This window comes from Patella vulgata, chromosome 8 (assembly GCF_932274485.2).
Source record: "Patella vulgata chromosome 8, xgPatVulg1.2, whole genome shotgun sequence".
In the NCBI taxonomy this organism is placed as follows: Eukaryota; Metazoa; Mollusca; class Gastropoda; family Patellidae; genus Patella; species Patella vulgata.
In genome coordinates, this window is record NC_065886.2 from 9,605,957 (window position 1) to 9,632,497 (window position 26,541).

A 26,541-nucleotide genomic window follows, 5' to 3' on the forward strand; every position below is an offset into this window, starting at 1 on the left:
CTTACTATTTCAATGACGACTTAAAATCCGATGACATAAAAATAGTAGTGGACGTTTAATCCTAGACGATAAATACTGATTATCTGCATTGTATGTTAACGAGATATATACTTACATCTTATGTTTAATGTTATAAAATAATAAAATACTTAAAATAGTAACACTTGGCACAGGTACTGTAATTAATGTTATCTGATACTTTTGTTACTAATAACAGTAGCATGCGGCACAGGTATTGTAAAAGTAAATGCAATAAATAATTAAGCCTGCTTAGGCCATTGTACACGTTTTTATTATTATTATTATTATTTTGTCGTTTGTGAATCAGCCATTACTAATTACTTCAACATTGGCTTCGGCAATATTGATTGAATTGAAACAATATTATAATAGTGTTTTTAATTTTGACTATTATAGAAAATATTGAGTTATGAGTTTAGCTCATTGAAATTTAAATATTCAACTACTGGAGAATGATTACTATCTTTATATCTCATTATAATATAGATCATACCTTTTACATCTATATCTATAGTATCTGTTACATCAGTTGTACCTGTATACCATGTTATAAAATATATCATACCTTTTACATCTATATCTATAGTATCTGCTACATCATCTGTACCTGTACAACTCCACATTCCACCATCTCTAGATACATTAGCTATATTAACAGATACACTGGTACTAGTTTTACTGATAGTGTATATACCAGTATACTGGTACTAGTTTTACTAGTGTTTTTTATAACGCAATATGCAAGATCATATAAAGATGCGTAGTGATCATGTGGGGAAGGGATCTACTAGAGCTATACATGTAAACCTGAAACCAGACATTCAACCATAACATATGTTTATCGTTGTCCCTGAATGTCGGTCTACAATTGGTTTGTTGCTTAATGACGACATAGAAGCAACAATTTTTAACGGATTTTTTTTTTCTTCAAAATTTGTGTTAAGGAGTGGACGAATACTATCATCGATATGCAGCGTTTGACTTCCGTTGCAGAGTTAGATCACGTTTCCGAAAACCTTGTTAACGTCGCCCGGATCTATATTTTCAAAGAATAATTCACCTTTTTACAATAAGGAATATGGCTATGGTACATAGATTTAAGTGAAGATGGAATTCATCAGACCCAATTTCATTACCGGGAACACACAATTATTATATTTTGGTACTACTGCGAAAACAATTATTTGTAATTACCTATATCTGTCTGTCGACTTGAATTATGCATTCTTACTTGTGCAAAATGCTTATATATTACTCAAAATTATTTGAGAATAGAAAGGACAGTGAACATTTTATTTGTTAAAATTAATTATTTCACAGTTTATGTTAAAGATACATTATGGGAGATTCGATAACGAGTTGGCAGTTCTCACTATAATAATTAAAAACTAGATAACGTAAAGGCAATTTGCTGAAAATTCCATTCAAATTGATCCACTATGAACCAAGAACTAAGCGAATAAAATTTCCGCCCAGCCTCGGTCATCATTACTAAAGTCAGTACGTTAAACAGCATAGTCTCGATTATCCATTTAATTGTTTAATCGAGAAGGAAAGTTAAGCAGTAAATCGGATCACAATCCACTTAAGATCGCAGGCTAGAGTTGATTATGGTCTGGATAAGTTAATTAATGTATAATTAATAATTTAGATAACATTTCAGGCCTAAAGAAAGACCTGCAATAGGCAGATTTAGCTCTTGCATAATGTATGTTTAAATAGTAAACAACACGTCACCAATCATCCAGAGAAGCATTCCAACAAAAAAAACAAGTTTTAATCACTATACATAGTACAGACAAATAGTATGGCGTTTAGGAAGACAACATGGATTGCATGGGGTTTAACCTAGCAGTCCGGTTATAAAGTTAAATTCAACACGTGAGTAGCGGGTTATCTGCCTTGAATACAGTCTCGGTATTTTTATAGAACAGTATTGTTTTTATCCAGACGCTAATATCATCTTTACCATTGTTAATTGTGTAGAGTTGTCTCCCATTTATATGTTGGACTGTATCCCAAGATTAACATAAGCACTTTTCTCGTCCCTGTTTATATTGGCGAATGTGGTTGTGGAATCTGTAAAATAAAATAGATGAAAACAATAATATATTAAATATATTTATATCTAACTAATATAATCTGTATATAATTAATATTCATATTAAAAACAAAGCCACTCACTGTCTGTTCTGGTTCTATCTTCTACTGTATTCAGACTACTGTCTACTGTATTCAGACTATCATATACTGTAGTTGGTTCTATTTGTTGAAGTGAGTCGTAATTCTGGTTATTCTGTGTATTGACAATATCAGTAGAAGATGGTTGTAGATTAACATAATGTTGTAGACCTTGGTATGTTGTATCATCTACACCAGTAGCTGTTCTAGTCTCTAGATCTAAACCAGCATATGTTGATGATTCTTGAATAAATATAATATAACCATACTTAAATGAAATGGAGTTTAACATACAAGTATTATGATCCGAACTGGGCTTATGTAGGCGGGCATACGCCATACAGTGTGCTATGAGGATAATTTTGCCCGGCCTACTCTTATATCGAATTCCAACTGTCAATGGATCTTTTACCTGCACACCATTGTGTACACGGGACCTCGGTTTTTCGTCCCATCCGAACGACTAGACAGCTGTCCTTGTTAGGCCCTCCATCCTGCATCACAAACACCGACCTCCAGGCTAGCGAGCCAGCGTCTTACCCACTTAGCCACCGTGACCCCCATAACTAAACTTGTTAACGGTCTATTATATTAACCCTATCGAATATTGATGAAATTAAAATTCAGAAAAGTAAAATAAAACACCTAGAAGTGTATTCAGGATCATTCCATGTCAAGTGAACCAGGGTGGGAAATCGCCCCCCTCGAAAAAATCTGGAAAAATATATATATTTATTGTACATGTAAAAACTAGAAACTGTACAAAATTTGTGGTCTGTAGCTTGAAAATTGACTGAGATACGACCATTTGACCCACTTGACATGGAATGACCCATCAGGTTTCTAAGAAGGGTAAGCATAACCTACATAGAACATGACACCTAACATTAGCCATAGTTAGAGAGGGGGATAGAGGGAGAGAGATGATGATGATTAGACTAGCCGAAAATTCAAAAGCTAATATCTCGGTTCAGAGTGGAGCAATTTGACCGAAATGTTCAGCATATTCTATTTACGTTATTTACTTTTTAACAATTAAAGCAAGAACTGTGAACTCTTTATCTAATCTCCCATAATTTCCCTTTAATGCTTGATTTTAACCTATTATGTTAAACACAGAGGCGGATCCAAATAGCTCTTGGAATGGCTACAGATGCAAGGAAATGACGGATAATTTTCTTGGGGGAGACCCCCCCCCCATTCCCCCCCTCTCAGCGGCCTGCCCCGTCTCCGCGGTCAGTGCCCTCATTTTGCGCCCGCCCCCTTTTCAAAATTCCTAGATCCACCCCTGAAACATATCGATTTAACAATAACATCTATTATAATAATCTCAAACGATGAACATAATATATACCCCAAGACGATATAGCCCTAAAATATTTTAATTTGGTATCATAAAAGATAAAAACAAACAAACCGTCCTTGCCCGTTCGTTGTTTTATTTTTCGTACGAGAATAACAACGACCACTGCCATAAAAATAATAATAACAACAGTAACAACAAGTCCTGCTATTAAACCTGTATTAGAATCTGGTGGTACAGTTGGTGGTGATGAATCGACTGTAAAAATATAGATTGTAACAATACCTATTAAACAGTACCAGAAAATAATTTGACACAACTACTAAATGAAAAGAGAAATGCGGTTTAACGTTCTACTTTTCTACACCATCGTGGCTCATGATGGGCATAAGCAATGCAGTGTGGTATGAAAAATATTTTGCCCGAACAACCGGGCTACGAGATCCTCTAATTTCGAAATACACCTGTCAAGGGGTGAACGTTTACGCGTTCGTGACACTGAGCCACCATGGCTACACAATCCTACCAATACGTGTTCATGTTTCATGTACTAAACATAAACTGGCCGAAAACAACAACAACCGTTTTATTTATGTACCTATATTAAAAGTTTGTACTGTACCTACACTATCTACTTTCATTTTCAGGCATGTCCTTCAAACTACCCGACAACAACACTATCTACTTTCATGTCCTTCAATTCACAAACTCTAAATCCCAAGATGTAAAAGAAACCCATCTATTCTAAATGATTGTCCCGAATTAATTATAATATGTAGTCTATCTACCCATCGCTAAAGTTTGTATTGTATCTGGTCTACCGATCTTTAAAGTTTGTATTGTATCTTGTCTATTTACCTCTAGCTAATGTTTGTATTGTAGAAGAACCATCAGATGATATCAGATAAACTGGTTGACTATCATCATATTTATTTCTAGCTATAACTCTAATATAATATGTTGTATCAGCTTGTAGATTCTTTATACAATAATCAGGTTTAGATTCTGGTAGAGGTGTAGAACTAGTCCAGGTTTTATTATCTACTGAATGTTGAACAATAAATTCTTGTTGACCTCCACCATTAAATCCTGGTGTCCATATAATACAGATACTGTCATGACTTGGTGGTAATGAGTTGATGTTAGAAGGTACATCAGGTTTAGCTGAAAATATTATTCACATCTGTTACAGGAAATGGATTGTATTCAAATGGTTTACCATTGTTCTATTTTACCTTCTAGTCAGACTTAATGTAAAGCCTCTAGCATTCCGGTTATTTCGAGGGCTCTAGAGTGTCGCCGCTGTAACAGAGCATGTTCAGTGTCTTGGGCTGTATTCTGGTCGAAGGCATGAATCACATGATCATGACACTTTGTAAAGAGGCAATAAAATATTGATAATGGAGTGTAGTGGCTCTACACATACCGGTGCTATAGCATCATTAATGATTTTTATGTTCAATCAAACATGAATTTCACAGTACAAATTACCGTTCTATTCAATGAGACATACATAGTATTCTTGTAAAAAATAATTTCTCACTTACAAAACACATGTTTTAAATAATATATATTGACCATTACGTATGTAACTGGTGTGTTTAATTACAGAATGTTGCCATGTTATCTTGCGATTTTAGTTTAGTCTATAGACCCATTTTCTGAACAGATGACAATATTCGACTACACTCTTGTTGGAAATATTAAAAAAAAACCGAGTATTACTACAGTAAAACACTTCTTTCAACGACCTATTCTTGTTTCCGGATGTGAATAAAAGTACATATAATTTATTTTAAAAAAACTTGATGTTCTCTTATACACCGTAGTGTTCCATAATGCAAGAACTGAAACATGGCTATTTACAAAATAAATATATATTTACAAATATTTACGGTCTTGTAGCGTGACAACTCTTAATATGATTTGTATATAGATATTATTTATGTTGATGCCACCCTTTTCAACTGGTACCGTATTAACCATACTAAAAATCGTAGTTCTTTATGATTCATGTTATGTTATACTTACACAGAGCTGTTACCTGGTACTCTATTTCTGTATAACCAATATTATTAGATACATTGACTGTATATGATGTATAGAAGATGTTGGATGTAATGTTGATAGTTAATGTTGATCTATAAGTATTGATAGAGATACTGGTATCAATCTGTTTAAAGACATCATCATTATAGATAGGTTCAACATCTCCAGTAGTTATATTATTATAATACCATGTGAAAGTTGGTGGTGGATAGGATATAACATCAGATACCAGTTGTACTATATCTCTTATATTACCACCAACTATAGATGTTGTTATAACTCTAGTATCTTGTCTAGGTGAACCTGTATATAACAATATTAAAGATAGAACATCAGCTTTACTTTATATCTACACACAGCAAAAAAAGTTAAGCACACCCCTGACTTTTCACAGAGGGGCGAACTCACGGAAGTATGGTATGAAACTCTGAAAAAGAAGATAAGCAAAACAAATTTTAATTAAAAGAACAATCATTTGATCATTTGGAAGTGAAGTTTTATAACAGTATGAGCACTAAAAGTGCATGAAAACATAGAGTGAAATTGAGATGGAATTTCATCCAAAAGACATGGGTGTTTAAGTATCGTCAGTTCAAGGTCTTGGTGTGTGCCGCCCGGTAAAAGCAGCTTAAATAAAGTGGATCAGTGTCCCAGGAATCACAAAACATCACTAACATGTGCTGCCACCAAGTGCCTGTTCCTTAATTGTTCCATCGGTATCCGCTGCCACTCCTCGTGAAGAGCTTTCTCCAGTTCCCACAGGTTTTGTGGAGAGGATTCCTTCTTTGTACCCGATATCCAAAACATGTTCGATTGGGTTCAAATTTGGAGACATTGCTGGCCATGGAATTTCGTGTGACAGCATTATTTGCCAGATGTTGGTTTACAGCACGTGAACGATGAGGTCGTGCATTGTCGTCCATGAACAAAGGTCTAGTGGCAAGTCTGTGGTCATCGAAATGATCAATAATCACAACAGCAAGACCTCTTGAATGTAGCGAGCGCTTGTGAGTGAACCTTGTGTAGTCACCAAATCCAGTCTACAGTCGTAGGAGAAGCCTCTCCAAACAATTACGGACCCCCCAGCGAAATGTTCCTGGTTGCAAGACGTGTATTTCTAGTTCTCAATACGCGGGCTCTCCCATCAACAGGGGGGGGGGGTGCTTAACCTTTTTTGCTGTGTATATGTTATATTAGTAGTATATTTACATTTAACTAAGAGTGTGAGTGATTGCTTGTACTGAAAATTTGGCATTTCGTTATTTGTAGCTTCACATGTATAGACACCAGTATCCAGACATGTAGCTTGTGGTATAGTGAAGGTATTGATGTTGGTGTAGTTAGATGCTATTATAGTTGTACCATTGTACCAGGTAATCAAGGCTACAGGGTAACTGTTAGTAGAACACGTGATACTGATATTATCTCCTTCTTGTTTATCTTCCATATAAAGTTTGTTGGTGTAGGTTTAGATTGAACGCTACAGGTTAATCTATAGTCAGTATTTTCTAGTATTTTAGTGATGTTATCAGGTGATATAGTAACTGTTGGTCCATATAATACAGTAACGTTAGTTGTAGTCGTTCCTCTACCTGTTTCTTGTGGTAAAGTTGTAGGTATCATGATATTAGTAGCTGTACATGTATAAACACCTGACCTGTCTTTACCTATATTAGATATAATTAAACTAGACCCAGTAAAGTTCAGACCACCAGGTCCAGTCCATCTATAGTTGATATTACCAGGATTAGCTGTAGCTGTACACTGTAAGGTTAGATCAGTTGACTCTATTACTTGATATGTTGATGGTGTTGATACAATAGGTGGATATAAAACATCAACTTGTACAGGTGTAGATGCTGTACCTGATCCAATACTGTTAGTACCTGTGCAGGTATAACTTCCATTATCTGATAGCTGTACTGATCTACTCTATATAAAGATGAACGTTGACCTGTTACATCTATACCATTCTTACTCCATGTAAAACCATTAGATGGTACTGGTGGATTAGCTTCGTCTACACTACAATTCAACACGAGTTGTTTTCCTTCTATAACTTTATAGGGATTGGTTAACGGTTCTACGTGTACTCTAGGTAAAACTTTAAACACAAATACAGAATGATAAATATATGCAGATTTAAGAAAGGAAATAAAGAGTTCGTTAAATAGTATTAATCTTTACGCTGGAATGTTTGACATCTTTGACTGTCAAAGAAAGAGTTTTCCATTTAATTAACGTGATTTGATGTGATTTGACTATACAATGGGTGAGGCCAAAATAATGTTAAAGTAAGTGTACTATAGCTCTGATGTATCTGTTTTACTTCGGACCATGAATAAAGAAATAATGTACTAGTATGTAAAAGGAACAAACATGGCCATGGGTTTCATTTTGAAACTGAACTAATTTTTCAAATTGTTAATATTTTTTTCTAACCTGAACCAACTCTGACACAGGTACTAACTTTAAATGTTTCCCCAACCTAATGAAATAGATAATGTTCATGGTGGATCTCCTTCAAGATGCGATACATATATGAAATGGGGTTTAACTGGGCTAATGAAGAGGGGCATATGCCATACTGTGTGCTATGAGGGAAATTTTGCACAGACAGCGGCCCTGTGGCCTACTCTTATATCGAATTCCAACTCTCAAGGTATCTTTTACGTGCACGCCAATGTATACATTGGGGCCTCGGTTTTTCGTCCCACGACTATAACCTGTCCTTGTCAGGCCCTTCGTTCTGCATCACTGACAAGAAGTAAACCCCGGTTTTCAAAGAGGTTAAACGAAGTCTCAGCAAAATATATGCTAGCCCAAACAAGACAATTTTCGTGAGACTGCAGTTACATGTACTGTGACATTGACAATCAACCCAATTTAGATTTTCTGTAGGGTTTTGAAAGTTTTTATTTCAAGAGAAGACACGTATTCAGATTATTTTATTTAGAATCTGGAATATCCAACAAGTGGAAATAATTTCAGGTTTTACATGTAGTTACATAATTTTGTGTAACTCACAGTTTCATTTATATCACTTAAAGGAGCTAAATCGCTAATATTTGGGACCTAGAACTTGACAAAAACGGGTCGCAACGCATATAATAATGCAATATAAACTGACCTGCATTCAGTTGTTTCTGTTTTTACTCTACTTTCTAATCAGTTATGTTCGCGAAACGCCAGAAGTCTCAATCGAATGGCAATCTCTTGCATCTGGTTATTAAAGTCTACGTCGATAGTATTTATTGCGCATGCTCTCACCGTTTGACACGACTTGCGGAATATGTCTAGCCTCGTTCTTCGAGTCCCTTGTTACAAATGGCGCTGAAACGGATTATGGTACACGATTCGTATACCAATGGCAAAATGTATATTTTGTCTTAAATATTGAATATTAGAACCCCATCTTTTCCCGGTAAGCTCGCAAAATCAATGTTGATTTAAATTGACCACTAATGCGTGTTTTCAATGTCGATTTGATTGAGTTAGGGACTTAGCTTCTGTAAGATTCCTTGAAAAGAAACGTATTAGATTCTACGATACCAATAATCCTCGTGAAGTGACGTATCATGCTTGTACTAAGTGTCGGGTTAACTTATATGGTTTGCCATATTTAATTTTCGGTTGTCATCTTGTGTTTTCGCCAATTTGGAATTTCTTATCATCACGTCCATATCCGAAATAAATCAAGCGACCCCCACAACCTGATATAAAATCACTATAGGTACTTGTAATTAGAGTGAATAGAAACAAGGATATTGGTGAAATCACTAATTTGACTCCCTATTTGTAGTTTTGTACCACCCTAACTTCTGGCGATATGTTGTATAAGGTGGTAAGGAGTCAGAATAAAATATATTTATATATAAGTTGGGTAACTACAACTTTTAGGGAGGATTGGGGGGGGGGGGCGATAAAATTAATGTACGCTGTTAATTTCAACAAGTTTGGTGGGGAAGGTCTTGTTTCCAGTATAAAGCAAGTCTTAATTTACCATAAATATACTTACATGTAATATTCAATGTTATAGAATCTGTTTTAGATGTACCATAACCATTAGTAGCTGCACATTGTAGTATTTTATCATGATCAGATTTATCAGCTGTATACTGTAATATACTGGTAGTAGTTCCATCAGAGTTATTACTTGTAGTTCCACTTCCTACATTATTCCTGCCATTAATAGACCACGTGATAGTAGCATGAGGATACGATACTCCAGATTTACAGATGATATCTGTATTTAAACCATCACTAAATATTAAAATATTGTTACTAAAGATAGTAACATTTGGCACAGGTACTGAAAGTAAATAAAATACAGCCAATAACCAGTGTTACTGATAACAGTAAACATATTTTAAATATTCAATTATTGTTACTTATATGCTATAATAGTATCCAACGACACAGGTAAATGTAAGCGTTGATTCACACTAAATTTTATAAACACGTTTCACTGTTGATAGTAATCACATTTAATACAGCCAATAGCCTTTGTTGTTAATAGTAGTCAAATTACGATAGAAATCACTGTAATATTTTCATAAGGATGCGAGGTTCCTATATTGATATGTCATCAAATACTTTAAACCCATTTTAATAATAAAAGTTGTATAGAACTGTGTCCATTAATACCTGACCGTTTTATCATGTATATGACATACAATAATTATTATCGCTATTTCGTCGACTGGCTGGTATTTGTTTACTTTACTATTACTATATCCAGTTATAATATATATCTTACCTTTAACATCTATAACTATGGTATCAACTGTACCAGGCAGATCTTCACATCTCCACATTCCACCATCTCTATCTCTAGATACATTAGCTATATTAACAGATACACTGGTATTAGTTTGACTGATGGTATATATTCCAATATATTGTTGATTTTGATTGCTCAGTGCTAATGCACAACTAGTTTCGTCCAGAAAACAGTTGGTTATAGTAGCATAGCCACCAACAGCAGCCGTGTTATATTTCAGTATGCTAACGAACTCTAAATTAGTACATCTTATAGAAGCTGATTCACCTTGTGTTACGGTAGATGGTACTGTTTCTATTGTTGGTGTACCTGTAATTATAAATACACATTGTATTATAGTTGATGGTACTGTTTCTATTGTTGGTGTACCTGTAATTATAAATACACGTGTATTATAGTTGATGGTACTGTTTCTATTGTTGGTGTAACTGTAATTATAAATACACCTTGCGTTACAATAGATGTACCTGCGATTATAAACACCCATGGCTTTGTGGGTAAGACGTTGGCTCCCCTTTGTCAATAGTACAGGCCTGACAAGGGACAACGTATAGTCGTTCGGATGGGACAAAAAAAACGAGGTTCCATGTACACATTGGGGTGAACATAAAATTCTCTAGGCAGTTGGAATTCGAAATAACAGGAGGCCGTAGTACCGTTGCCCTGGCAAAATTGTCCTCATGGCACACTGTATGGCGTATGCCTGTCTTCATTAGTAGGGTGTCCCCCATAATAACGGCGACTGTGGATTGGACTTCTTTATTTTAACAGTACAGGAACACACATTAATAATTATTACATCTATTATCCTAACAACCAATACAGGACATGGGAACATAACATATCATATTGTAGTCATTTCGGTCATCGTTCTAATTCACGTTCGCCTCTATTCTTGCATACCCACGTTCTGTCTTGAGCTTCCGAGCTCCTCTGGTGGCCAACTAAATCCCATCTCATTTATATCCAAAACCTAAAATTATCTCACGATAAGCATATGGCAGGCTACATGATGTGTGGTAACTTGACCACTATACATGATTATCTAACTTTGACTATTTACACACACCAGCTGGACTTTTATTAAATTAAACAGTCGTATGGTCAATTAGACAACAGCAGAGGTTGTATCACACAAGCTGTCATAGGATGATTATAATATTTTACCTATCACTGTCGCTCACACAATGTAACATTGTAATACAATATAAGAGTAGGACATAGTGCTCGGGCAAAATGTATGGAGTATGCCCGTCTTCATTAGCCTAGTCGGAAAAGAACAGTAGGACGTTAAACCACATTTCATTTCATTTCATAATAAAACAAATTAAAAAAAACAAAATGAACCTACTGTAAGGTCCTATTAAATATTTAAAAGCCGATACATTTTTTGAAAATTCCACTTGCGGTGGATTTTTATAGCCTCATTGACTATACTGCTGAGTATTCTCGCACTGCGTGCTTAGCCAGAAATCAGTTGCAGGCTAGTCACTAAAGCGTGCACATTCGCTTAAGAATGTTCAACCTTTAACAGGGCACATTTTGGCTGCGAGGGGCACCCTATCATTAGCCCAGTAGGAGCTAAATCGCTAATATTTTAGACCTAGAAATTGACACAAATGGGTCGCAAGGCATAAAATAATGTAATATGAATGTATCTGAACTGAATTACATTCAATCGTGTCAGTGTTTACTGTAATTTCTAATCAGTTATGTTCGACGAAGTACGCTAGAAGTCCCAATCGAATGGCAATCTCTAGAGTCTGGTTATTCCAGTCTACACCGATAGTATTCATTGCGCATTCTCTTGTTACAAATGGCACTGAAACATATTATGGTACACGAATCGTGTACCAAAGGTAAAATCTTATTTTGTCGTATATATTGAATATCAGAAGCCCATCTTTTCCCGGTAAGATCACAACATCAGTATTGATTTAAATTGACAAAACAATTCGTGTTTTCAATGTCGAAGACTTTGGATGATATTAAGTTAGAGACTTAGTTACTTTAAACCCCATTTCAATTGTTATAAACACACGTTATTATACATATAGATGTAAGCTAATATACCCGACTAACGACAGGTAAAACGTGTAAAATCAGATGCAATAATATTAATAACATTAATAATAATAACTTTAATTAATGAGGCAACGTATGTAGTTTGCAAAACAACTAATCTTCCATAAGCCACTCCTAAGCTACAAAGACATATATACATGTATAATATCAGGATAAATTCAAAAACATTTGAAATGCAATAGCATTTTAATGTGGGAAGTCACTCCTAAACTACAAATCATATACATTATGCAAGTAGAATATAGGAAGAACATTATAATTACACACAAAATAAGATAGAATGCAGTAGCAAGTTAATTTATACACGAAAAATAATAAGTATGACATCATTTCAATATTATGTTTTTTTCAGTTTTCAATATAAATGAGTTTTCAGTTAAATCTTAAAATTTTCAACACTTTTACATATCTTTATATCAAAAGGCCGATCGTTCCATAAAAGTCATGCAGAATAATGAAAAGTACGTTTCATGGATTCCGTTTTGCATTTTTGAAGGAAGAGAGATTTACTGGTCTGTGAACGGAGCAAGAAATCAGTTTTGGAAACAGAGATTTTTCAATAAAATAGGAGTATTATATGTAATAATTTTGAATAAGACAATTTTATTATAAAGAATCCTGTGTAAGGGTAAGCCAACCGAGTTTAGTAAATAACGAGGTGGAAATGAAGAGGAGTTTCAATTGGTGCATCAAGAATAATTCTTGCTGCCCTCTTTTGTAATTTTAAAAAAATGTCTAATCTACTTTTGGTAGCATTCCCCAACATAATAGAGTAATAGTCAAATAATGGTAGTATGTAACTATTATAAAACAAAATTTTTGTCTCGTAAGGTAAATGATCTTTTATTATATTGACTGTACTAATTGATGAGGTAATTGATCCTAAACAGACTTCCGTGAGTCAAGATATGATTCAATCAAAATTTATGATTTTTTATCAAATCGATAAAGATGTAGCTTTTCAATTATAAGCTTGTGATCAACGAGATCAAATGCTTTGCTAAAATCAAGATACACTATAGGCCTACCACTCATCGCACCATTATCGATAGCATCAAACCAATTATCTGTCATTCGGATCAGTGCAGTAGCACATGAATGATTTGATCTAAATCCAGATTGGTACGCATAAAGAACATTGAATGTTTCTAAATAATATTGAATTTGGGTGCTCAAGTGCCTTTTCGAATATTTTTGAAATTGTGGGGAGAATTGACATTGGCCAATAATTTTTCGCATCATCTTTAGCTCCCTTTTTTATAGGAATAATTTTAGCAAGTTTAAGGGCACTGGGGGATATGTTTTGAGAAATACAAAGATTAATGATATATGTCAAACTGCTACAAATTTTATACGAAGACAATTTTAAAATTTTGGGTGCAATACTATGTTCTAGAATGCTACACGATTTATCCCACAATTCATTTGTTATAATGTGTACCAATGATATAAATATAGATAGTATATTTAGTAACAATAGTCTACTCACCTTGTACATGATATATACATATTACAATACAGGTTGATATATACAACATTGTAACTTGATGCTGTACAGTGGTATACATATTGTTCACTTTATAGATGAAGACTGTACTTACATTTACATTAAATCATTATATGACCTTGTGAAACAAACATTATATCAGTCAGTATATATATAAAGACTATATAAACGCGACCTATATATATCTATCATGTGTATCATATTGTATTTTACTTCCTCTTTCAACATTTGAATGGCCGACGTCATGCCATACAATATCGTCCACGTGCTTTGTACAGATAATCTTATACAAAATATCAGACTAGAAAAGATCAAATTAATATTCATTGAGTACTATGAAGGCATCACACGAAAACATTAACCTGAAAACGAACAATAATTTGCAGTTTAATTACTTTGAAATCTGGTCAGGATTATATAAAATACCATTTATTATAGTTGATTTTAACTACAAATATTCAAAAACGAAATGACTTGCAGTAAGTGTTCATGGCCTGAGGAATCTCAGTGAAGTAAAATACCCACAGCTATCTACAGCTGTGGAACCCTAAAAGGATTCCAAGAAAATGTCCTTGTTTTAATAGTGGGAAATGTTAAAGCAATAAATGCCCCAACCGGTTAGTATAAATGATTCGAAATAAATTCGATACACGATAATCTAATTGACATAATTAATTATATAAAATCATAAACATTAATTACCAAAACTCCGCTGTATGATACTGGTTATAACAAAATGACGGTTTGGTTAAACAAACTAAATTCTAATGATTCAGATATAACGAATGGAATGAAAAAGGCTACTTGTACAAAGTCTGTATGTCATGACGTCGTATATCAATAGACCAGTGATTCTCAACCAGTGTGCCGCGATACACAGGTATGCCGCGAGATCTTCCTAAGTGTTCCGCAAAATTTTGAACGGCACACTAAGAAAATGAAAAAAAAGCCACTTGATCCCAATTGAGTATGCACTGATGTCTACTGGTACGTTTATAGCTGTGTTTTCCTGTATTTAGTTTGAGTCATTCTATGTTTCTTTGACTAGTCTGTGTCTATGTTTGTTTGCCGTCAAAAATTTCACGACATAGTGATCATCAGGGTAACTTATACCCCCATTTCACTGAGCTGCGGAAAGCTGCGGTACTCACGGACGTCCGCAGAATGGCTTCTACGGAAGAGCTTCGGCATTTTTACGCGGAAAAGTGGAAAAAAAATTCCACGGAAAATGTCCATTTCACACGCTCTCGGAATACCTTCGGAACAGTCACGGTATCTTCGGAACACATACGGGTAAACTACGGTACAAATCACGGCGAAGCGGCGGAGAAACTGCGGAACACTTAGGAATGCGTCCGGATCGTCACGGAAGATATTCGGACAACTTGCGGGCTACACTCAGCAATGACGGAAAATACGCGGGATAACTTCGGTAGCTCGGACCAATGGTGACGTACCTGCGGAAAATCGGTAAAGATCAAAGGATGACATCGGATTCCGCCGGTAAAATCACTGTTTTGAAGACAGAAAGCACGGACTTATATCCCCACTTCACTAGACCGCGGAAGATTTGCGAAAGCAAATCCGCAATTATACCTCAAAGTACCGTATGTCTTTCCTGTTGTACCGCATTGTTCCGCTAGGAAGCGCTGTTAATCCGTATACATTCCACATCATCCACAGTCTTCCGCGCGCCCAAAATTTTCCGCAAACGTTCTTTTGAACATGTTCAAAAGAACGTTTGCGGGAAAATTTGTTCGTGCTCTTCCGCAGTTAAACCGGGAGCGATCCGTAACATTCGCAAGTTTTCCGCTGTTATTCCGTATAGAAACGCAGTTGCCGCAAGTTGTCCGCATGTATACCGCAGACATTCCGTCACTTCCGCGGGTGTCAGATAGTCACGGATTACATGCGTTCGTGTAAGGAAAAATGCGGAAGACCTTCGCCTGCGAAATAAAAGCGTGGTATGTTCACGAAATGTTACGGATTAGACGCGGATGTGATACTGAAGTGGCGTAAATAGCCTGACACCATGGATAATGATGCATTACAGAGGGGTGTGATGACGGATTAGTCACGGATTAGGCGCGGTTAATATACGACTCGTTTGCGGACTACTTGCGGAAGCCGGGAATCAATTGCGGACTGTTTGCGGACTTCCCGCGGAAGAATTTGCAGGATATAAAATCCGTGCAAAGTCATCTTTCATTCATACCTCGTCAGGTATTGCAAACAATTGTTTAAAGATGCCAAAGGGGAAGCCTAGTTGTAAGAAGAAGGGTCCAGCAATTTCTTTTGGTCGAAATCATGTGCAAATCATGTGCTCTTTACCAATTTTTCCGCAGGTACGCCGTGATTGATCCGAGACCAAACGCTGTTGCCGAAGATCGTCCGCACTTGTTGCGCATTTATTCCGCGTATAACGCAAGTACTAAGCGATTATTCCGCAGTTCTACCGTGCCAAACGGATTAGTATCGCCAGATACCGCAGTTATTCCGCTACTGCCGAGTGTGACCCGCAAATTATCCTTATGTCTTCCGTGCTCATTCCCATGTGTTCCGCAATTTTTCCGTGATTTTTTCCGCAGCTCTGCCGTCCAGGTAGAAATATCTATAAATGGAGGTCGGCTTTCCACGGATTCTATACCCTGAAATTTTTTTCCGCGGGAAGTCCGTAAACAAACCGCGATTGATTCGCCGCTGCTGCAAGTAGTCCTCGCGTACCGCATGCAGTACGCAAATGACCCGTATAATAACAGCGCCTAATCCGTAACTAATCTGTCGTCAGGCCGGCTATCCCTCGTTCTTGTGCGTCTCATCCGCATCTTTTCCGTAAACATTCGGTGGCATACCACGCTTTCCTTTCGCAGGCGAAAGTCTTCGGTATTCTTCCTTACATGAACGAAGGTTACCCGTAACCATTTAACACACGTGGAAAGTGACGGAATGCCTGCGGTATACATGCGGACAACTTGCGGCAACTACGTTTGTATACGAAATAACAGCGGAAGACTCTCGGATCGATCCCGGTTTAATTGCGGAAAAGCACGGAAAAGTTTTCCGCAAATGATATTTAAAGGAACGTTCGCGGAACAATTTGGGCTCGCAAAAGTCTGTGGACTACGAGGAATGACTACGGATTCACTGCGCTTCCTGGCGGAGCCATACGGAGTGAAAGGAAAGACTTACGGACTTTGCGGTACACTTGCGGATTTCCTTCCGCAAGTCTTCCGTGGCCCAGTGAAATGAGGGTATTATACATTGTGTTGCTAATGGTATAGCGTTAACAATGGCCGTAATTCATGACGCCATACGCAGTAAATGTGACGTCAACATGATTTCATGTTAGTTACTGTTTAATTTAGGGGTATATCCTTCAATAAATAATCGTTCATTGATTGTCCTCAGCTCTTCATTCTCTGTGCGCAGTTTGTATATAGGACAGATTCTGAACTGGGGATTGCAATTCTTTGCGCATTCAACTATATGTCCGCTAAGGGGTATACATCTATAATATGGGGTTTTAATTTGTTGTTTATGTACTCGGACTCTTGTATACCCCTTAGCGGACATATAGATGAATGCAATAATGTCATTTTCTAAGGAAGTGAAAAAATAATTATTTTAATATCTGTTATTCAATAGGTTGTGAAATCTCTATTGTACAACCACAGACATCATTCTAGCACTTAAAAATCAATAGCATTCAAATTTGAAATATTTTCTACTCGCCACGGTACTTGGAAATTGTATCATTTTTCACTGGAAAACTAAGTCCATATAATGGAAGCTGGAAATTGTCTCTATTGTCAAGGTTAAACATACGAATAATGATGCCTCCGTTGTTTTAATGACTCTATATCTGCCACCAATATATACAGTGATTTATATATATTTCATTTTTAAGATTGTTTTGTTGATTGAACGATGGTCGGTTGCGCTTTTTATCCATTCTACACGATTTATTTTTATCTTACAGCGAATCTATCATTACTTGATTACTTTCGCATGTTTTTTTTCTTTTTTCATTACAAATGGCACCTGATACCATGGTCATTAAGTAAAGGAGTCTTGTACTAATTTTTGTCTTACAGTGAATCTACCATTTTAATTACTTTCACATGTTTTTGTTTTCTTTTTTCATTACAAATGGTGCGTGAAACCATGGTCATAAAGTGAAGGAGTCTTGTACTGATTTTAAAATGTTCATTGTGTACGTTTTAGATATTGGATACTGGAACCCATACTTTCACGGAAATGATTTCTAATACATTTCATTGGAGTTACATAAACTCCTTTAAAGAGTAGGGGTGGTGGGGGTAGTGGTGGTGGTGGGGGCGCTGTATCTGTCATCGGGTCAACTTGTGTGGTTTCAAATACCCTGTTGGACGTGACAAGGAGTATCTTCCTCTGTCCACCCTCGTGGGTTTTCTCCTGGTCCACCGGTTTCCTCCCACAACTAAAGACCAAAACGCGAATGCGAATGGTTGAAATAAAATTAAACCGTATGTTAGTCCCGAAATAACCTAGTTTGGGTCTAGTGAACGTTAAACCCTGACCAATTTTACTCACCTGTCGGTTGAAGGTGACTGTCGTATTTGTGTTTAAATATAATTTAAATCGGTGTTATTATAATGTTTATTCTGTGATAAGACTACTGTGATATTCGGATTTAAATTCTTGGACTACTGAACTTGTAAGTACAATATTTCTAGTTTCATCCTGCGGTATATAGCCGTTTTCTCTACGATTAGAGATGACATCCTTGTAAAACCGAACTTGTATTCATTTTAACTTTATTATCAAAATGGGCAGATCTAAATTGGGTAAAAATAATGGTAAAAGTGTTAATAAAAGGAAGCGGACTACGAGCACTGATAATATTCAACGTAGCACTGATAACTCTGGATTTCTTGATAGTCTCATGAAGGATGACCAATCCCTTAAACGATTCATTTCTGGCCTTTTAAAGCATCAAAACACCAAGGATCATATCATGAACGAACTTCAGCCTGAAATTTCTAAGGCAACAAAATTAATGACCGTTTCAATTGTATGGACGGGCGTATAGACGACCTCGAACAATACTCGAGAAGAACTTGTCTCAAATTTTGTGGTATACCGGAGACGACGTACAGTGAAAGAGAGGTTACGGATCACATTATTCTGAGCATTATTAACAATGAGATTTTGTATCGACACAATATTCAAATCTCACTTTATGATATAGGTCGTACGCATCGAGTTGGTCCGAATAGAAGTGGTTTCACCCGTGACATCATAGTTAGATTCATTAGTTACCGATGCAGAGCATTGATTTTCGGAACAAAAGCAATCTTAAAGAATTTAATAGAAACAGAAGATTTAATATATATATATCAATGAGGCTCTTACGAAAAAGAGATCCGATCTCCTTAGGAAAGTCAGAAATCTTTTTAAAGAACGAATAATTGAGGGTTGCTGGACATTCGATGGTAAAATTATGGCAAAAGCTCTGAATGGCAAAATCTCAACTATTAAAAATGAAAATGATTTAATTTATTCATCTTTATAGGAATCGTGCGAATGAGAACTATGAGCTCAATCGAGCTGATCAACCTCTAAATACGCAACGTACCTCGACTAGCCAGAATATTAATCACCCTGTCGGTAATCACAACATCTTCGATCTGAACCATATTCAATCTACTGGTATCAACAACAATGTCGTCATGAGCACAACCCCATTAAAGCTGCGTTCACACAGCATGCGCATTCAATGCGAATTCCGGAGACCGGTCGCCGGAATTCGGATTGTTTTTTCCCGGTTTAAAAGCGGTGCGTCACATTACAGTTTATTCGGATTGAATTCATTCAGCGCCACACTGAATGCGCAGTGAAGGTCATTCATATCCAAGATGGATGCGTCAGATATTCGTATTGGTGATCTTATGTTGCTTATGTTTAATTTCCTGAGTCAAGCAAGGCTACATCAGCGACGCCGAGTCTAAAGCAAGGCTGACACTTGCACGATTCCGTGGCACGCATTGGCACGACTCGAGTCGTACCAGTGCGCAAACTAGTCGTAAACTGGCGTGAAGTGTGCGTAAACCCGTCGTGACTGCGTGCCATGTCGGAACGAGAATTTTGAAATGTTCAAAATTTTGGTCACGACAAAATTTAGCGACCGGGTCGTGAACTATGCGCAAACTGTTCGTGAACTCGTCGAGAGGATGCGTGGCAGTGCGCGCCATGCCACGACTGTCACGAACTGCCACGACTAGTTCACGACTAGTTCACGAATATGGCGTGCCTAAGTCGACACGACACCGTCCGAATTGCGCGAACTCGTCGTGCCAATGCGGGAAGTGCGTAAACAATGCGCAAACTATGCGTGAAGTCGTTGTGCCAGTTCGTGTCAATGTGGACACTGATGGGCACGCATTCGTGAACTCGTCGTGAACTCGTCGTGAACAGTGCGGGAGCCTCCCAGTTCGTGCCCCAAAATAGCACGACAAAATCGTGGCCAAAAGTCGTGCAAGTGTCAGCCGGGCTTTAGATCTTCGACACCTTGCCATGCAGCGCCGGGCACGATTTGCCGGGCGCAAACTATGCGTGAAGTTGTTGTGCCAGTTCGTGTCAATGAGGACATTGATGGGCACGCATTCGTGAACTCGTCGTGAACTATACGTGAACTAGTCGTGAACAGTGCGGGAGCCTCCCAGTTCGTGCCCCAAAATGGCACGACTTGCCACGACAAAATCGTGGCCAAAAGTCGTGCAAGTGTCAGCCTGGCTTTAGATCTTCGACACCTTGCCATGCAGCGCCGGGTACGATTTCGTTGGCACCAAAATCAAATGCGAATGAGGATGATCACTCTTTTGGTAGCGTTTGCTATACAGTGTACACCAACTCTTGACTCTTTACTAGCGAAGATACGCTTCATAATTGAAATGTTATTAAATGGGGTTAAACATCCTACTGTTCTGGTCCGACTCGGCTTATAAAGACGGGCATTTTCCCAGGACATCGACGCTACAGCCCAAGCTTTTATCGAATTCAAACTATTAAGGGATTTTTTTACGTCCACGTCAATGTGTACACGCGAACTCTGTCGTTCGCCCCACCCAGACGACTATAAAGCTGTCCTTGTCAGACCCTCCGCCCTGCAACACTGACATGAGAAAACCACGCCGGAAAATCACGTTGAACCTTTCGGTCAACACCGACCCCCAGACTAGGGAGTCAGCTTCTTACTCACTGAACCATCGTGGCCCCAGTTCATAATTAAACATACATAATGTAAAGCAATACATTTTGTTGTCAGTTTTATCCAGCTATATGCAATACATGCTAGAGACTAGTCTCGAGACGACTACAGCTTACCTGCCCTGCTCCCAAGGTCTAGACCGTGAATGGTCAGATGTGATCTGAAGACACCTATCTTTGTATTTGAAATGTGGTCGTATATTATCGTCGCCCCCGCCCGACGCGCTAGAGGCTAATGTTAATATCTCATTGACATTAAATTTATGCACAGTGTTTAAGGTCATGGATGAAGAAGCAAATTGAATTTGAACGATTTACGATAATTACTGCCAGAGTTATAGCCCATCATATTTATGCACAGTGTTTAGGGTCATAGATGAAGAAGCCAATTGATTTTGAACGATTTACGATAATTACTGCCAGAGTTAGTTGGTTATGTTACCGCAGCATTTGTTTCAGTGATGAGGGCTGCAGCTATGTACACTACAACGTTATCGTTTCCGGTAAGACTGTAGATCTGTATCAAGCGTGCCACACTCAAATCTTGACTGCGAATAACCCGATTCGAAATAATAATTTGTTCCGGGTTAAATTCGGAAAACTATACGGATTCGTTAATTCAGATTCAGTTCGGTTTTTGTCGAATTGAGTGTGACGCCAAAGTCCGGAATAAGGCTTTATTCTGAATTCAATTCAGATTAAACCCCTAGTGTGAACGCAGCTTAAGACAGCTACCAGCAGGACCATCGACTTCTACTCCCGTACTAAGTAATCAAAAATCCACTCAAGAAACGGGTCCCTTTTCAATGGCACGCTAAACAACCAAAATGCTAGGCATGGGTCGCATAATAGTGGAAGTCGACATGACAGTCTAGTTATCTGATACTTGCTAGGACATTCCCATGGTTCAATCTGATACCACACTCTCCTTGTTAGTTTGGAATATAAACGGATTGAAGTCAGTGTACGACGACCACACTTTTATAAACTGTTTAACAAATTATGATATTGTGCTACTAAGTGAAACGTGGTTGAAAGAGGACGAATCATTTTCTATTGCTAATTTCTCAAATGGTATTTTTGTAAATAAAAGTGGACAATACAGTCGTGGTAAATGCAATGAAATTTGTGGAGGCCTTGCAGTTTATTTTAAACCTATATTTAAAGACTACTTTTCATTTGTATCAGAACACGAATGGGGTACATGGGTAATAAAACTTGATAAAGCAATCATCGAGGCCAACCGTAATATATATATATATAATATTCGTGTACATTCCCCCTGAAAAAATTATGTTCCATAATTTCTGTAATTTTGACATTTTTATTGAAATTGAACAGCTATATTTCCAATGTTCTGATCTAGGTGGATCAGCATTAATATGTGGGGATCTTAATAGTAGAACCCGATCCGACCCCGAATATATAATTAACGATAATTTGGATCAATACATCGCGTCAATTAACACTGATTATAATGACGATAATATTCAACCTAGGAAATCTCAAGATAAGGTTCTTAATAGTTTCGGAAATAATTAATCAGTCTCTGTAAATCTACTAATAGTCTGATTGCGAATGGAAGGTTAGGCGATGATAAAAATGTTGGTAAATTTACATTTTGTTCTAGTAGAGGTGCAAGTGTTATTGATTATCTAATAATACCAAGATGTCATCTTAACCTTATTAAAGAATTTCACATTGTAGATTCTACGGAATTTTCAGACCATGCAGCGCTGTCCTTTAATCTGAATATTATATTTAATAGCTCAAATACTGCACACGACTCCGCAGTATATGGTTAAATGGGATGATTCTAAAGTTGATATTTTTCGGGAAAAGATCAAAGACCATCGAAACGATCTGTCTGAAGTAGTATCGGTTAATTGCCTCACTGATGATGTTGATAAACTCGTGGAAGATGTGACTGGTATTTTCCGCAATGTGACAGTCTCCATGTTTGGAAAGCCAAAAAAGACAGTTTTTACGACTAGCCACAAATACAAGCAAAGGGCTACGCGTGGTTTAATAGCGACTGTGTTTCTGCTAGGTGTAAATTTAATATATCTAGAAATTAATATTTGAAAAATCAAAATGAGCTGAACAGAAAGCTGTTTACCTTGCGGAGGTCTGAATTAAACAATGAAAAACGGAAAGCTAAAGTTAAATTCAGTAAAATGCAAACTACTGAAGTGGTCTGTTTAAAAGGCCATCAAGCTGTCTAGACGTTCGTATTGGACGAAAACAGAGGTGTCGTGTACATGTTGACGTGCACTTAAAAGATCACTTAATAGTTGGAATTCGATATAAGTGTAGGTCGTAGTGCCGTTGTTCGGGCAAAATGTCTCTCATAGCATACTGTATGGTACAAGCCCATCTTCGTTAGCCCAGTCGGAACAGAAAAGTAGAACGTTTAACATTTAATTTCATTTTAGTGATTCATATTTTGAAATTTGAGTTTAGACTTTTCTATCACGTTCGCCTGGTAAAAGACGTAGATCCTTGTTCCAATGGTGACTGTAGGCGTTTTAGTTATATTGGATAATTAACATTGGAGTAGGATGTCCGGGTGTAATTCCTTTATCTCGTATTGTGCATGTAACCATACTTAGGCATGTCATTATGATATGTATGTATCCATTTAATGTTTACCGCCTACCCAGAAACATAATCCGTCTACATAACGACATATTTCTTTCTTTCCTATGTCTGTATATCCTTATATTGCTCTTACTGGTGTTCTATTTTCTGATATATTTTTTCTGCACATCTACCCCCCCCCCCTTCAGACCTTTATTCAGACTGTAACTGTTTATTGTACTATCGACATTACTTTAAAAGGAAATGGCCAGATATTTGAGCTGTGTTCACCTATGCAGTTTACCATGCAAACAGGTGCCTCCGGCCCAAAACACACCACGTTTAAACATGGTAATTGTAAGTTTTTCAGCTTCCCTAAAGAGTGATGTGTGCGTCTATGTAAGACCAAACAGCTCTTTATTCGGTGTCCATAATTCTCAGTTCTTAATCCATAGTTCTTAATTTTTATTTCTTCATTTGTTGTCGTATTTCGACATTTGTACACTAAAATTAACATTTGTATCTTAAAATCAATATTGTTTTTACATATCAGACATTTGTTATAAAAATTTGTGAATTATATTTTTGTTTGATTTTAGTTATATAAAGAAAAAATATATTTTAGAAAATCAAAACATTAGCCTACATTTACACTTCATCAGAGAAATACAAGGAAAAACAAATCCCAAACAACAAATTTCCAAATACAAATCTCCAAAAACATTTCTTCAAATACATTTCTCCATATAAATTTCTCGAAATTCACCAAACCGGAAATCAACCTGGCATAAAATAAGTCCCCATACAATAATGGGCTTATCGAGCAAGCATATGTACAATAAGCAAAATAGCTCGACAACAATGACTGTAGTGTAGTATGGCCATCAAACAAGAAAGTAAATTAAAAGTAATCTTTTTTCAGAAATTAGGTTATTGTCTGATAGCGACATATGTTTTGCTCAAACGAAAGACTATAAGTAGTATATTGAAAGAGTGATAACAAGAGACTTCCGGTCATGCATAACACGATAACCGGTATTCCGTATTTTAACTTTTAAATACCCCACCCCCATACACACACTGTCATCCAACTTAAATACCCTTTTCAAGCTATGTAAATTTAAATGTTCTAGAATATAATTTACATTTTTGAAACGCTAAATAAAAGTTTTCAGTGTGATATCTGGAATTTATTTATTTTCTGGCATATTTCTATTTACATATAACTTGCAAGAACAAATTTGAATGGCACTAACCTGTATTAAATGAGGGGGTGTGGTGGGGTATTTAACGTCATCATACGGTCCATAACAAGAAATACTATAAATTAGGATGCATACATTAAAAAATTCTAAATACCTTTTAAAAATTACAAAATGTTTTCGGACATATTCATATTAACCTACCTTGTTAAGGGAGGTTAAATTTGGATCCTTTGAACTCTATTTAGGAAGGTGGTTTAATTAAAAGTCAAAATACGGGTCATAATACGAAATTCCAGTTATCATGTAATGCATTACCCTGAAGTAAAATAAATTTTATCTTTATAAAACTAAAATTAAATTAAACCAAAATACAATTCACAAATATTTTATAACAAATGTCTGATTTGTAAAACAAAGATTGATTTTATGATACAAACGTTAATTTTATTGTACAAATCTCGGAATACGACAAAAAATGAAGAAACAAGAATTAAGGACTATGAATTCAGAACTAAGAATTAAAGACATCGAATAAAGAGCTGTTTGATCTTCCATATGCGTCAGGTTCATTGTATGGTCGCGGTAACTGTCTGAAGGTGCGTTTGCACAAAGCGCGACCGTGAACGCGGCGAATGAATTTGATTGATTTAATTACTTTTGAATAGAGTCGTTTTTAGGACTTCGAATTTTGTCTAATGGTTTGGATTGTTCGTACTTGGTTTTATTTTATTTTTATAATAACAGGACTGCGAACGTGGTCGGAATGAGATTACCTCCATTTCGAATTTTTGGGAATAGTTCGAGTGAACGACAGAGTTAAGTCAAAAGGTATTCTCGGTCATATAGTCTAACCGCGATTATCTGGACTATGTTGGGATCCACGGTAGATCATCGGTGTTGGGGGTGAAAAACTTGGTTAACACGTGGACTTTTACATCAAAAACGACGTGGCAATTGGAATTCGACAAAGAGTACGCGCAACACTGATGTCCAGGTAACAACTCCCCCGCAGTACGTTAAACCTCATTTATTTTCATTCTAGCTGGTGATCAAAAGTAAAATAAATATCCTCATTTTACAAAATTCTTAATCTACACTTTATATCGTAATATCATCCACATCAAGATTAAATAAATAAATAACACTTTTTTAAAAAAAAAAAAAAAAGCCAAATATAGCTTCATGAAACTTTAAACTGTTTTCATCGCACAGGAGTCGGATGTAATTTATAAACATAAAACAGCCTTCATTACATAAAAATCTGTTATCTGATCCAGGATGTTGTTTTATTTACTCTGGTCTTTATAGTCTTAGTTGAAACTCTAGGACAATAGAAATGAAACGGCGTTTAACATCTTACTTTTCGGCACTAGAATTTCTTTTACGGTAATAGAAAAACTTGTTTGTAGAACAGACGTCTAAGAAGATTTCTTTCTTAATGTAATATCTTGCGGAACTCTCGTGGTAAAGAATTCCACACAAAAGCCTAAAAACCTTGCCATTATCCAATTTTGATGCTTACATCCCAAAGAGCCTGTCGGACCGTAGCCCCTGATTGTTCGAAAAGTCATAATTACGT

General features: G+C 36.6%; 1 protein-coding gene and 1 long non-coding RNA gene across 2 annotated transcripts; both read right to left on the reverse strand.

The window, feature by feature from the left end:
- Positions 1-1,459: 1,459 nt before the first annotated feature.
- On the reverse strand, positions 1,460-6,896 carry LOC126830995 (nephrin). Its single transcript, XM_050561610.2, has 6 exons — positions 6,764-6,896; positions 5,537-5,857; positions 4,364-4,669; positions 3,620-3,763; positions 2,206-2,445; positions 1,460-2,100 (listed from the first exon to the last, which is right to left on the reverse strand). Exons 1-6 carry the CDS (start codon positions 6,807-6,809, stop codon positions 2,021-2,023), a joined length of 1,137 nt encoding a protein of 378 aa, XP_050417567.2. The 5' UTR covers positions 6,810-6,896; the 3' UTR covers positions 1,460-2,020.
- Positions 6,897-9,239: 2,343 nt separating this feature from the next.
- LOC130014139 (uncharacterized) lies at positions 9,240-14,078 on the reverse strand. Its single transcript, XR_008789149.1, has 4 exons — positions 13,912-14,078; positions 10,314-10,646; positions 9,573-9,866; positions 9,240-9,267 (listed from the first exon to the last, which is right to left on the reverse strand). It is a non-coding gene; the product is annotated as an uncharacterized LOC130014139 (long non-coding RNA).
- Between the last annotated feature and the right edge of the window lie 12,463 nt (positions 14,079-26,541).

Excerpts from the sequence above, each read along its gene's own strand:
- LOC126830995 (XM_050561610.2), bottom strand. The coding sequence starts at position 6,809 with ATGCCAAATTTTCAGTACAAGCAATCACTCACACTCTTAGTTAAAT. Across the intron at positions 5,858-6,763 it reads ACTCACACTCTTAGTTAAAT|GTTCACCTAGACAAGATACT; the intron begins GTAAATATACTA and ends TGTTATATACAG. Across the intron at positions 3,764-4,363 it reads AATACAAACATTAGCTAGAG|TCGATTCATCACCACCAACT; the intron begins GTAAATAGACAA and ends ATATTTTTACAG.